Source organism: Rousettus aegyptiacus, unplaced genomic scaffold (genome assembly GCF_014176215.1).
Source record: "Rousettus aegyptiacus isolate mRouAeg1 unplaced genomic scaffold, mRouAeg1.p scaffold_m13_p_1, whole genome shotgun sequence".
NCBI classification, from domain to species: domain Eukaryota; kingdom Metazoa; phylum Chordata; class Mammalia; order Chiroptera; family Pteropodidae; genus Rousettus; species Rousettus aegyptiacus.
In genome coordinates, this window is record NW_023416284.1 from 117,260,153 (window position 1) to 117,274,311 (window position 14,159).

The following is a 14,159-nucleotide window of genomic DNA, read 5'->3' on the forward strand; positions in this document are numbered from 1 at the left end:
TGTATAAATCAGTACATTTTTTAAAAAGGTGGATAGTTATAACCCTATAAAGGAAATAAAGCAGAATGTTGGGTAGTGACTCAGGTGAGGACAACTATAGACCTTTCAGAGGAAGTGACATTAGAGCTGAGACCTGAATAGCGAGGAGAAGCCATTTAAGTGAAGACTTCTGGGAAGGGCCATCCCAGGAGAGGAAACAGGAAGTACAAAGCCCAAGACCTAAGTGAGCCTGGTGTGTTCAAGGAACAAAATTCAGGTCATTGTAATTGGAGCATGGGTGCCACACAGAGACTGAAATAGGAGATGATGTGTCAGTGGAAAGCAGAAGTCAGAGCACATAAGGCCTTGTGAGCCATGTGCATTTTATTCTAGGACCCATGGGACACTGTAGGAAGCTTATAAGTAAGGGAGGGACCTGGTCTGATTTACATTTTAAAAGCTCATTATAGCTGCTGTATGCAGGACAGACTTAAAGGGAGGGAAAAAAGGGAGAACAATCAGGACAATGTACCAGGAGTCTCAGGGAGAGATGTTAGTACCTTAGACTAGGGAGTATATTGAAGCTGAAGAGAAGTGAACAGAATCAGGATCTATTTTGGTGGTACAAACAGTAAGACTTGCCAGTGGGTTGGATGGGTGGGGGATAATAAAGGAAAGACAAGAATTAAGAATGACTATTAGGTATTTGGCTGGGTGAATGGCCATGCCTTTTATTGATATGTGGGATCCTTAGAAAGAGATGTGTTTGGTAGGAAACAAAAAGTTCAACTTTTGTTAATTAGAGATGCTTTTAATACTCAAGTGGAGATGCTGAGCAAAGACTTAGGTATGTGAGTCCATGTCACAGGTGAGGGAAATAGTCAGAGTTGATCTTGGTTGCATCTCCCCTTTGGTATTATCTCCTTCTTTTTGGAACTTCCCTTCCAAACTTCCAGTGGCTTAAGGTGATACTTTTGCTGCCCAGGGCTCTTGACAGTGGCATCTCATCTTGGTCTGGCCATCTCAGGGGTGTTTCCTGCACGGGATTTATTCCTCCCCTTCTCTGCCTTCCTCATTTAAATATTCTTGCTTTATAGCAGGGGTCCCCAACACCTAGGCCATGGAACAGTATCATTCCATGGCCTGTTAGGAACCAGGTCGCACAGCAGGAGGTGAGTGGCAGGCAATCGAGCAAAGTTTCATACATATTTGCAGCCACTCCCCAGCCCTAGCATCACCACCTCAGCTCCACCTCAGATCATCAGGCATTAGATTCTCATAAGAGCACCAGTCCCTGGTGCCAAAATGTTGAGAACCACTGTTTTATAATAATCCCCATAGATCCCAGTTCTGTGTGTTCCAAGGTGAGAATTAATTATTAGACAATCATTAGTAATGTGTGTCCAATTTTTAGGGACCATTTTAATGGTAACAGAGTTTGAATTTTATAAATACATGCATTTTCCAGAGGGGAAGAAAACTCTAATAGTAGAGTTTTGGCTTGTCAGTGAAAGTACTTCATAGTTAGGGAGGATGTGGTATCTCTGAAATCAAAACCATTAGGTGCTTTGGCTTGTATGTGAAAGTATTTCATAGTTAGGGAGGATGTGGTATCTCTGAAATCAAAACCACATATGCAGAAGACAGTGGCTGTTGAATCCTGTTTAATAACAATTATACATACATAAAGTGATTAAATACTTATTCTATCTCATTCCAAGATCTTTCCTATAATACAGATATCTTTCAGACATCATCATTTTATTTGTATTTCCTAGAGATTTTAAATAAATTTTGACCAGAAAATAATTTTCATTAGTCTCTCAGGAGAGAAAATCTAGACAATGTAGTTAATATGCTATTTAGATAAATATAATCTATTCATAACTTGCTATAGTGACTTATTCATGATTAATAAGATGTTAATTTATTTATCTAACTCCACCAACATGGGTACTAATACTTTGTAATTAGATATTCTGTTTGAAGTATATGATGAAAATATTGAAAAAAGTATATTTTCACTTGAAGTCTCTTTCATCTTTTTTTAAATGTTTCAGCAAGTTACTCATGAATGCAATAGGTTGGGAGTTATAAACTTTTATGACATATTTTTTTACCTCATGTAGTAGCAAGAATGATATTTGTTAGCGTTTATTCTCATCTTTATTCTGGAAGAATATAAGGTTAATTTATAGGTCATCTTAAAGGTTAGGATTATTTTTCCTAAACTGAATAGTGGTGTTTTAAAAAAAAAAAAAGATCATTAATATAATTTATGCTCATGGCAAAAATTGGGAAAGTAGAGAAAAATATAAAGAAGAAAACACAAATCTCTTTTGATTTTAACCCCAAGAAGGAAGCATTGCAACATCTTTATGAAGTCAGTTTTTTATTGGGGTCCAAATCCAACTGGTATCGGTTCTCAGTTCTGGATATCACCTCTGTTGTTGTTGGTCAATATAAGGAGCTCCACTTTTGACCTTTTGCCACTTCCCCTACCTTTTAATAGCATTTTCTTCTACTTTGTGATTAACAGAGGGCTATTATAGAGAACATCAGAGAGCAGATGAAAACTACGTTCTAGACGTTTTCAATATTGAAATAAATGACAAGTTCAAAGGAGTTTAAAATACGTGAGTTACAAGGCTTTAGAGACACTCCAAATTATATCTAGAGCTGGTCCTCTCAGGGTCCAGTCAGTGTAAAGAGAATTCCATAGGTAGCAAGTTTTTTGGCACCTTTGGATAATTTGAAATAACTTCAGTTTGGCTCTTTATGACTTTTACTTAGTTGCATTTTAAACATTGAGTTTAGATTAAACAATTCATAAATTTGCTATACCTCTGTACTCACTTGTCCGTGAATATTTACCTGACTTTTGTTAATATGATAATAAATAGACAATGGTAAATAAGAGATTAATTACACTTAAATTTCATGAAACTTCAACCTCTTCAGATGTAGGTTAATATGAATTTATGTGGATGAATTTTCCGTTTAAGCATTGAATTAGATATAATGTGTATAAAGTGGAGGGAAGGTGAAAAATATTCTATTGAGAAATTCTAGTGAAATATATATATGAATGAGCTCGGCAAGAAGGATCAACAATATTTTTCTTAATGGGAGTATCACTGAATAAGCAATGGATAGGATTTCTCATAGGAAATTACACTCCATTCAAAAATATTTGAGCATGGATATCTTAGACATAGCAAGCTGTCATTATATCTCTCTGGTAACAAACCAGTAATCCAATATAGCCTATTTTATAATAGAAACTTTGGCAAGGCCCTGAGAAACTTTCTGTGTCAAATTAAGTGTGCTTGTGTGGTATAAACAAGGAACACAGTCTGTAAGAGTAGACAGATTTTATAACATAATTTTTAAAATATAAAAATTTTTCTTCAAAAATTGTAGTCTTGGCAAGTAAAATAATTTTTGGCCTTGAAAATAGAATTTGAATTTCTGAAAGGGAAATATATTAATTATAAGGATTTTCATTCATTATAAACAGGCTAAAAATAATTTTTCTTTAAAAATAACTAAATTTATTTTAATGAATTATTTTAAGACTGTATTATATCTTATAATTATTAATTATCATTATTTTGCTTTATTATTTTTGTCACAGAAAGAACCTTTCATGAGATATAAATATTTTTAATTTTAGAATGAGATTTAAATTGTTGAAAAATAATTGTATTTAATTTTAGTACATGTAGATTGAAGAATTATATCAACATTAAATCTTTATTTTATTTGCTGGATCATTTGTTTAACAAATAGTTATAGGGTACCCTCTTGGCACTGCATTTAGGCTTTGTGGTTGATGTAAATATAGATATAATGCCTTGTGTTCAAAGAGTTTTCAGTCTCATGAAGGGGGGTGACAGGTGCCTATATGAATATAATCCTAAGTAGAAAGTAAGGTGAAAGGTGTTTTGTAAAAAACTACTTCAAAACTTAGTGACTTAAAGCAATTTATTACTTCTCATGATTTTTTGAATCAGAAATATGAACAGAATTCATCTACATGGTTCTGTTTCATGAGGAGTTCACTCAGATGACTCTCTTGGCTGTATGAAACTTGTAGTTGTGATGAACTGGAAGGTCCAAACAGATATTACTGATGATATCAGCAGGAATGGCAAAGTAAGGAACTCATAAACTGTACCCTTCTATAAAAGCAATGAAAACAAAGGCAAAAATGGTCAAAACCAGTATTATTAGAACTCTGGAAATCAGCCATGGGCTTGCAACCATCAAAATGAGTGTTTATTCAAGAAAAACACTGACTCTCAGTAAGAACAGCAAACTTCCTGGCTTAATAGCTTGTCCTATTTACATATCTCTCTACTTAGCATAATAGCAGGCTTGAAAACCAACAGCTTCATAATCATAAGTGCAAACTAGCAGTCTACCAATAATTGGAGGAGGAAGAATGGGTTTGCAGGTCAATAAAAGCTTCATTTCCAGAGAATTATTTTACCTGACTGGTTGTTACTCGAAAACTCCCACTCATAGAGCCTGTCTTTATTTGACCTCACTCGGAGCTGCCTGAGTTAAAACAGTCAGCTCTGTCATTTGTTGAAAATAATTAGTAGCAAGTGTGTAACATCACAGCTGTCCAAGACAGCAATTACAATTGGGGCAAATGAGAAGAAACCAAAAAAAATTTTTTAAAAAGTTGGGAAAGGAGATGTACATCGAAAGCATTAGAAAGTTCCAACATATCTGTGGGAATCCAGACACCTGTGTGTATGCACAGGGCTTTGTAGAAACCCAGGAAACATATGAAAAGGCCCTAAGCTCATATCTTTGGCCAACTTTGAAGCTCCGAACAAGCTTAAAGTGAAAGCTAAGAAGAGTTGTAAACTGCCTGCCTGAGCATTAAAGGCATTCTCCAATATTTACACATAGCCCTCATCAGAGGCTGTGATGCTTCTAAGTCAAAGGCACTTAGCTGACCACTAAACTAACTGACCAGGGACTCCAGTTGTTATGTATGAAAGAGTGCACACTTTACAAAATTAGTTCAGAAAAGTAACTAAGCAAATGAACAGCAGCAACAGCAATGACAATAAAAATAACAAACAGCAACAGCAACGAAGCATTAATAGGTGGAAGATAATCTGATTCTGAGAGTTGCTATGTTAAATTATTTAAAATGTCCACTTTTTAATTTAAAAAACTACAAGAAATTCAAAGAAACAAAGTATAGCCCATACACAGATAAAGAGCAGTTAATAGAAACTGTTCCTGAGGAAACCTGGACATTGGACTTACTTGGCAATGACTTTAAATCAGCTATTTAAAATATATTCAAATAAAAATACAGAACAAAGCTCCCAAAGAAAGAACTAAATAAAATGGAGACAAGCGATCTACCATATGCAGAGTTCAAAACACTGGTTATAGGATGCTCAATGAACTTAGGAGAAGAGTAGATGAACTCAGTGGGAATTTAAACAGAGATAGAAAACCTGGAAGTGGAGATAGAAAACATAAAGAACTAGTCGTAAGTGAAGACTAAAATAACTGAAATGAAGAATATGTTAGAGGGAATCGACGGTAGATTAGCTAAAGTAGAGAGCTGAATCAGTGATATAGAAGATAAAGTAGCATGAAACATCCAATCAGAAGAGCAACAAGAAAAAATAATCCAAAAAATGAGGATAGTTTAAGGGGCTTCTGGGACAACACCAACTGTATCAACACTCACATCACAGGGGTACCAGAAGGAGAAGAGAGCGATAAATTGAAAACTTATTTGAAGAAATAATGATGGAAAACTTCCCTAACCTGGTGAAGGAAATAGACAATACAAGCATAGGAAGCACAGGGAGTCTCAAAGAAGCTGAACCAAAAGGGGCCCACACCAAGACACATCATAATTCAAATATCAAAAGTTAAAGACAATCTTAAAGACAGAAGGAGAAAAGTGTCTAGTTACCTACAAGGGAGCTCCCATAAGACTGTCAGCTGATTTCTCAAAAGAAACTTTGCAGGCCAGAAGGGAGTGGCAAGAGATATTCAAGGTGATGAAAAGCAAGGACCTACAACCAAGATTACTCTATCCTGCAAAGCTATCATTTAGAATGGAAGGACAGGTAAAAACTTCCCAGACAAGAAAAAGCTAAAAGAGTTTGCAAATACCAAACTAGTATTACAAGAAATGTTAGAGGAACTTCTTTAAGAAGAAGAGGAAAGAAAAAAGATTAAAAATATGAATAATAAAATGGCAATAACTACTTATCTAACAACAATTACTTTCAATGTAAATGAATTAAATGCTCTAATCAAAAGATAAGATTGCTGAATGGATAAGAAAACAAAACCCTTACATATGCTGCCTACAACAGATGTAGTGCAGATTGAAAGACACACAGAGACTTAAGTAAAGGGGTGGAAAAAAATATTTCATAAAAATTGAAATGAAAAACAAACAAAAAGCTAGGGTAGAAATACTTATACTAGACAAAGTAGATTTTAAAACAAAGGCTGTCACAAGAGATAAAGAAAGACCCAGTAATTCCACTTCTGGGTATTTATCCAAACAAACCAAAACACTATTTCGAATGGATATGTAAATCCACATATTCATTGCATAATCATTTACAATAGCCAAGATGTGGAGGCCACCTGGGTTTCCATCAATAGATGAATGGATAAAGAAGAGATGGTATACACACACACACACACACACACACACACACACACACGCACACACACAATAGAATATTACTCAGCCATAGAAAAGAATGAAATCTCATCATCTGCAAAAACATGGATGGATCTAGAGGGTGTTATGCTGAGTAAAGTAAGTCAGACAAAGAAAGAAAAATGCTATATAATTTCACTTATATGTGGATTCTAAAGAACAAAATAAGCAAATAAAAAAGAACAAACATACATACAGATAATATTTTGATAGTTGCCAGATGAGAGGGGGTTTAGGTAGTGGGTGAAAAGGGGGAAGAATTGAGAAGTACCAATTAGTAAGAAAATAGGCATGGGGATGTAAAGTATAAGGAATATAGTCAATAATATAAGCATAAGGAATATAGTCAATAATATTGTAATAACTGTGTGTGGTATCAAATGGGCACTAGATTTGTAAGTTATATAAATGTCTAATCATGTTATACACCTGAAACATATAATATTGTACACCAACTGTAATTGAAAAATTAAAAAATTATTAAAAATAAAATGAAATAATATGTTCAAATAACTAAAGGAAATTATCTAGTGAACTAATGAAAGTATTTCTATTTGATATCTCACTAAATAGAAAATACCAATAAATATATAGAAATTATTAAGAAGCCAATCAAAATTTGGCAGTTGAAAATTGCAATAACAAAAATTAAAAATTTATAATAGGGTTCAAGAAGAGATTTGAGGTGGCAGAAGAAAGAATCAGGGAACTTGAAGATAAGTTAATTGACATGGTCTAGTATGAGGAACAGGAACAAATAGAATGAGGGAAAATGAACAAAGCCTCAGAGACCTGTGTGACATCATCAAACATACGAACATAAGCATGATAGGAGACTCAAGAGAGGAAAGAAAGGAACAGAAAGAATATTTGAAGAAATAATGACTGAAAACTTCTAAACTTTGATGAAAATCATTAATCTATATATTTAAGAAGCTCCAGAAACTCCAGATAGGAAGAGAGCTCCACACTTAATAACTGCCAAAAGACAGAGAATCTTGTTAGGACTGAGAGAGGGTGGTTCAACATGTACAATGGGATTCTCAGTGAGATTAAACTAATTTCCCATCAAAAATCATGGAAGCCAGAAAGTGGAATGATATAGTCAAAAGTTTTAAAGGAAAAATCATACCATTCAATAATTCTATATCCAGCAAAACTATTCTTAAGAAATGAAGATGAAACTAAGACATTTCTAGATAAAAACTGACAGAATTTATCACTTGCAAATTGACCCTACAAGAAATCTTGAAGGAAGTTCTTCAGGCTGAATGAAAGCAAACTGGACAGTAATTCAAATCCACACAAAGAAATAAAGAGCACTAGTAAAATAAATTGCATAGATTAATATAAAAAGCAGAATAAGTTATTTCATTTGCTACTTTTTCATTCTCTTCTTATATTTAAAATATAGTTTTATAAGCTATTTAGTAGTAATTATAAATCTATGTTTATATGCACATAAAATTTAAAATTACAGTTTATGTAACAACACAAAGGAAAGGAGAGGAAACTGCTATATAGGAGTAACATGTTAATATATTTTTGAAATTAAATTGGTATCAATCTGAACTACAATATTATAAATTTAAGACATTAATTGTAATCCTCAGGGAAAATAACTCAAGAAACAAGGGAAGTAAAATGGCATACTAGAAAATAGCTATTCAACATGAAAGAAGACCATAATAGAAGAATAAACTAAAAAAAGACATAAGATATGTATAAAACAAATAGGAAAATAGCAAACATAAGTCCTACCTTAGCAATAATTCTATTAAATGTAAATATGAAACACTTAAATAAAAGGGTAAAAATTTGCAGGATGAATTAAAAAGAATACAGAATTCAACTATTTGCTGCCCAAAAGAGATACATGTTATATTTAGAGTGAAAGTAAAAATAGATTCTTTAAAAGTAGAGATATAAAGCTATATCATGAAAATAGATATTGAAAGAGACCTTGAGTAGCTATACTAATTGTCTTAGCCTGTGCTTTCATAACAAGATACCATAGACTGGGTAGGTTAAACAACAAAGAGTTTCTTAGAGTTCTGGAGGCTAGAAGCTTAATATCAGGGTGCAGGCATGTTCAGGTTCTGGTAAGGGTTCTTGTTCTGGCTTACAGATAGCCACCTTCTCTGTCTTCCCATGGCAGAGAAGGCGAGCATGTATGAACACTCTTGAATCTCTCCTAAAAGGGCACTAACCCCATTCTTGTGATTTCATGCAAACCTAATTATTTCCCAAATGTCTCATATCTAAATACTCCTATATTGGGGACTGGGCTTCAACATAGGCATTTTTGTGAGACATAAGTCAGTCTGTAGAGCTAATATCAGACAAAATAGACTTTAAGAAAAAACTTTTAAAAGAGACAGGAAAAGGCATTTTGATAATGATAAGTGTCAATCTATCAAGACAGTGTAATAGTTATAAACATATATGCACCCAACAACAAAGCCCTGAAATTCATGAAGCAAAAACTGACAGAATTGAAGAAATAGTTAATTCAATAGTAATAGTTAGAGACTTCAATACTGTGTTTTCGAAATTGATAGAACATTAGACAGAAGATCAATTTAGAAATAGATGACTTGAAAGAATATGGAAAACAATTAAACCTAACAAACTATATAGAACATCTCACCCAACAACAAAATACATATTCTTCTTAAGTGTACATAGAACATTCTCTAAGATAGGCCATATGTTGTCATTAAGTAAGGCTCAATTAATATAAAAGGACAAAATAGGATTTTAAAAGTTGTCCCATTCTTAACACCAGGATTTCCATTCACATCTCGAATTCTAATTTGGCCACCCGCTACATTTCCTTACTCTCTTCTAATTTATATCACTTATTTATGTGTTCTGTGGATGTTTTCCCTGTCACAACAACTCTTAAGAAACAATTAGGGTAAGAACCTTCCTTTTTCCATCTTTATAAGCCTCACAGTGCTGTACACATGGTGGATATTCAGCAAACATTTGTGTAGATCCAAGGTTGTCACCTAGCCGTCACTGTTTTTGTTTGGTTTGGACATTGTTGATATGGCCAATGTTTATTCAAAACCAGAATTAATTACCAAAATTAAAACTCTAAACTTTTTTGATAAAAATGTGAATATTTATTTTGTTTGTCTTGAGAAATGAGATGATCTAGCAATACTGGACCCACGGTCTCAAATGGTAACAGTTGGCTGGAACTAAATAACAAATACCCCCGTAGATGAGCTGGGCTCTCAGTTTCTTTAGTCCATACATGTGTCTGCTTCATGAGGACAGTATCAGTTGCTGTTCCTAACTCACTTGCTGTATTTTTTTTTTCCTATAGAAGACTTAACAGGAAAGTAAACATTTTCTTATATGCACATTTCTATCTAAAATGGAAAAACTAAAGCCAGACCGAGAGGGCCAGGTGTTTTGTTGTTTTGTTTTGTTTTTAGATTGCTTATACCTAAATTCAGTCATTTACTGATTTACTTAATATTTATTGAGTACCTATCTTGTGCAAGCACTATTCTATATGCTGGGAATAAAAAGGTGAATGGGATAGACAAAGAACCTCATTGAGCTTACATTCAAGTTTCTTGACTGGGCCTCATAGCTATGTGGTTGTGATTTGGTTTATAACAGTGAATAAAGGTTGTCTTTAGTGTTAAAGCCTTCAGAAGGATTTAGGGGAATGAGGACTGAGAAGAGGTGGTAGATTTGTTGGTTGGGGTGCTTTAAGAATGTGGGAAGATTAGGGCTTAGTGGATTGTGGCAATGTAGATATTCAGAATATTCATTTAAGAAGTTTGGTGGATAGATGGGAAGCAAGGTGGATAGATGGTGTAGCAAGGTTGAGGAAAGTTTTTTCTGTTTTATAGCAGGGGGAAGACATACATGTATTTGTAAACCAAGAAAAAGGAGACATTGGAAAGGGAGATATTGAAGATTTAAAAGGAATTTTTGCCTTCTTAAATTCAAAAATGACTGTATATTGGGAGATGAAGCAACAGATAAAGAAAGATTACAATACATTCTCAGAAGACAGAAAGCAATTGGAAGACTGATAACTGACTCAACAGATAGAAAGAAGTTAGAACCTATGTATTGAAGGTCATGGAATACTGGTGAGATGAGGGCCAGTTTACTTCATCAGACACTTGAGAGACTTATGTCTATGAGGAACCAACCTCTGCAGAAGCTGGTGTGTGTGTGTGTGTGTGTGTGTGTGTGTGTGTGTGTGTGTGTGTGTGTGTGTGTTAGGGAATGTAGTGAGACCTCCAGGTTACTTCTCTTTCCTCACTCAGCTAGACAAGAGGTGAGAGGTTTATTATTGAGAGAGATTAAGATAGAGAACCTCTAAATGGGGGTGGGGAGCACCAAAGATAGAGGGATAAAGTAAAATTTATAATAAATTATCAGACCTCCCCAAACACCCACCATGCTTCCAGAATGTCTTCAGCCATGTGAATACCCTTTATCTATAGGAAAGAGGTAAATAGAAAGATTCTATTTATTCTAAAGTGGGAAATAAGACACTTCTTGAAGAAATTGAATGTCTCTAGAGAAATAATCTCCCTACATTAACATATAAGGGACTCTTAATGAAATCCACCAGGCGATCATGCTGTACAATGAATCTGATTCATTGACACACTATACCAGCATGCATACGATTTACAATTAAAGTTTCACTGCTTTATTCTAAACATATATGGACTACAATGACTCACTGGAAATTAGAGCATAGCTTCCAACATGGGAGAAGCCAAACTATCAAACAGGAAAAATTAACCTAGATGAAATGCAGACATTCAAGGATGCAGGGAAGAGCATTTAAAAGCCCACCTAATAATGTCGGAGATTAAAAATACTGCATTCAGGATATTTTGCAAGAGAGAACAAAAAAGAATTTTGGAAATAAAAAAATTAACAAAAATTGATGTTGAACAGAAGGATTGGAAAATGAATCAAGGAATTATCTCAGAAAGTAGAATAATAAAGAAATGGAAAAATATAAGAAAAAGGGTAAGAAAACTAGAGTTTAACAATTGTTTAAAGAGAGGATAAGAGAAAATGATATGGAGAGAATAATTTAATAAACATATAAAAATATCTTCAGTAATACACAGCTCATATGGGAAGACATGCTCAATACAATGAATGGAAGAAAACCTCTCAGGAAATAGTATGTCAAATTTTAGAACATGAGCTAAAGATATGATCCTAAAAGCATCAAGGTCAAGAGTGAAATAAAGGAGGTAGGAAATTAGAAGGAAGGTGGAGACACATTATCGCATATGATGGTTGGGGTACCTGCTGTGTGGGTTGAGGTTTTCTTTTTAAAAGTCATTTGATGCAACTTTCTAGTTCAAAATTTCCACTTGAAGTTTATGTTTTGGTGTTACCTCTCACCTCTACCCTTGTCCACCTTTCAGGTTTATAGGTGGTCCCAAAGAGAAATGGCAGGCATTATGTGGTTGTTTTGTTTGTTTTTAAATGAACATTATTTAAACCAGTACGGTAATAGTCATTATAAAATTTACTTTAATACTGGTGACTTTCCAGAGAAAACACAATTTTAGAAGCTTTTATCTGATTGGATGAAAAACAAATAATTTGCTAATCACTTGCTCACTTAAGAGGAGATATAATAACATATATATAATAAAATTGGTTGCCCTTTTTTAATATATTCCCAAAGAAAATAAAAATAGAACCTACATACATATATAATACATACATATATATACATAAATGTGTCTGTGTGTTTAAGTAAGTAAACAAGAATTTTAGGCCAGCACAGCTTTTTCATATTTTTTCCTGATTTCCCTACCAACATGTGACTTTGTCTCTAACACAAATAGTATAACCAAAATTTAAGAATTCTTCATGACAGTTTGGTAGTCAGTTTCAGTAGTCAGTTGTCTGAGTGTGGTATTCAAAGTTAGCAGTTACCATGTGAATGCATGTTGCTTTATTTATATAAACAACTTCTGGCTATGTTAGTCCTTAAGACCATTCTTACCTATTGTTTCTCATGATTTTATAAAGAAAAACAAAAGTCCTGCCTTACAGTCTTTACATACAAGGTAGATAAATTTAAAAGTTAGCTCGGAGGAATGTATTTCTCCTTGTTTTCCAGTGAAAGTCTAAACATGAGATAAGTTTATTGCTAATTTTTTCCTTGAGTTTTTTCATGGGTGCAGGGAGACGAGTATTTTGACAGAAGATTGAGGCAGGATAGTTGGATTGTCTTTTGGCTTCTCTCTAGTACCTAGAAAACATTTGCTTATTTTCTTTTCTATAGAAATGAGAAACAAACAAACTTCTGTTTCATTTAGCATCAGTCTTAAATTGATACTAGGAATTCAGTATTAGCAACTCATTTGCAAGACCTTAATATAATAAAGCTTCTTCTTTTGAATATATACATTTATTTGATTGCAGTGTTCTTTGATATGCTTTGTACTTTTCTATATTGACAAAACTGAGGGGTACTATTTGTTTCCTTTATAAATCTCTACTGTTTGCCAGACTGCAGAAAATTCTGAGATCCTCCTCTGTTGGAACATGTTGTTGAGTAAGGCAGTAGGACAATATTGTATTGTAGCCCTCTGTCTTGCTTTCACACATCCCAAGCTTTAACAACCATACCTGAAGATTTAAAAAGGGAAAGAACAAATATAAAAATTACATAGCTAATGTAGGCATGTTGCTTCCATATATCCAAAAGGTAGATTATTATATTTCCAGAGGGGAAGGGCCTTAGGGGGATGGTTGAAAAAGGTGAAGGGCTGAAAAGGTACAAATTAGTAGTTACAAAATAGTCATGGGGACACAGAGTACAGCATAGGGAATATAGTCAATAGTATTGTAACTGCTATGCATAGAGCTAGATTGATGCTAGAGTAATCAGGGGGAATCACTTTAAAAACTATATAAATGTCTAACCATTGTACTGTATACCTGAAACTATTATTAAATAAATAATGCATAATGAATGATAAATTCATTGAGAAAAATATCCCTGAGATATTGTGCTACATAGGACTTCATGCATAGATTTTCTTTCCTTGCCATCTTCCGTTTTCACACAAAAGTTCTTTCTTTTCTCCCACAGTGAGATATTTCCCAAGGGCTTTCCTGAGGAGTACGCCATAGCAGCCATGTTTCGTGTACGAAGAAGCACCAAAAAGGAACGATGGTTTCTATGGCAGGTTTTAAACCAGCAGAATATGCCACAGGTAAGGAACCAGAGAGTTGTGCTCAGGCCAGGTGGATCTTTGAACTGTACACAAATCTGGGGGCAGATCTAGTATATGAATATTCTGTCTTTTAAAGGAATCATCAACAAGGAAATTCAAGAATTCTCATAGAATGATCTTGCTGAAGTCTATATAATATAAGAGCCTGATTGATAAGGCAATATTAGTTTTTCTTTTTATTTCTAAGTTCA

General features: G+C 34.0%; 1 protein-coding gene across 5 annotated transcripts in view; it reads left to right on the forward strand.

Moving 5' to 3' along the window:
- COL19A1 (collagen type XIX alpha 1 chain) overlaps nucleotides 1–14,159 on the forward strand; it is a 296,141-nt gene that overhangs the window by 36,474 nt on the left and 245,508 nt on the right. For all 5 annotated transcript variants that reach the window (XM_016157628.2, XM_036219122.1, XM_036219115.1 and 2 more), the window contains exon 5: nucleotides 13,824–13,947. In XM_016157628.2, the coding sequence (XP_016013114.2) occupies nucleotides 13,824–13,947 (124 nt within the window). The remainder of the gene's footprint in view (nucleotides 1–13,823; nucleotides 13,948–14,159) is intronic.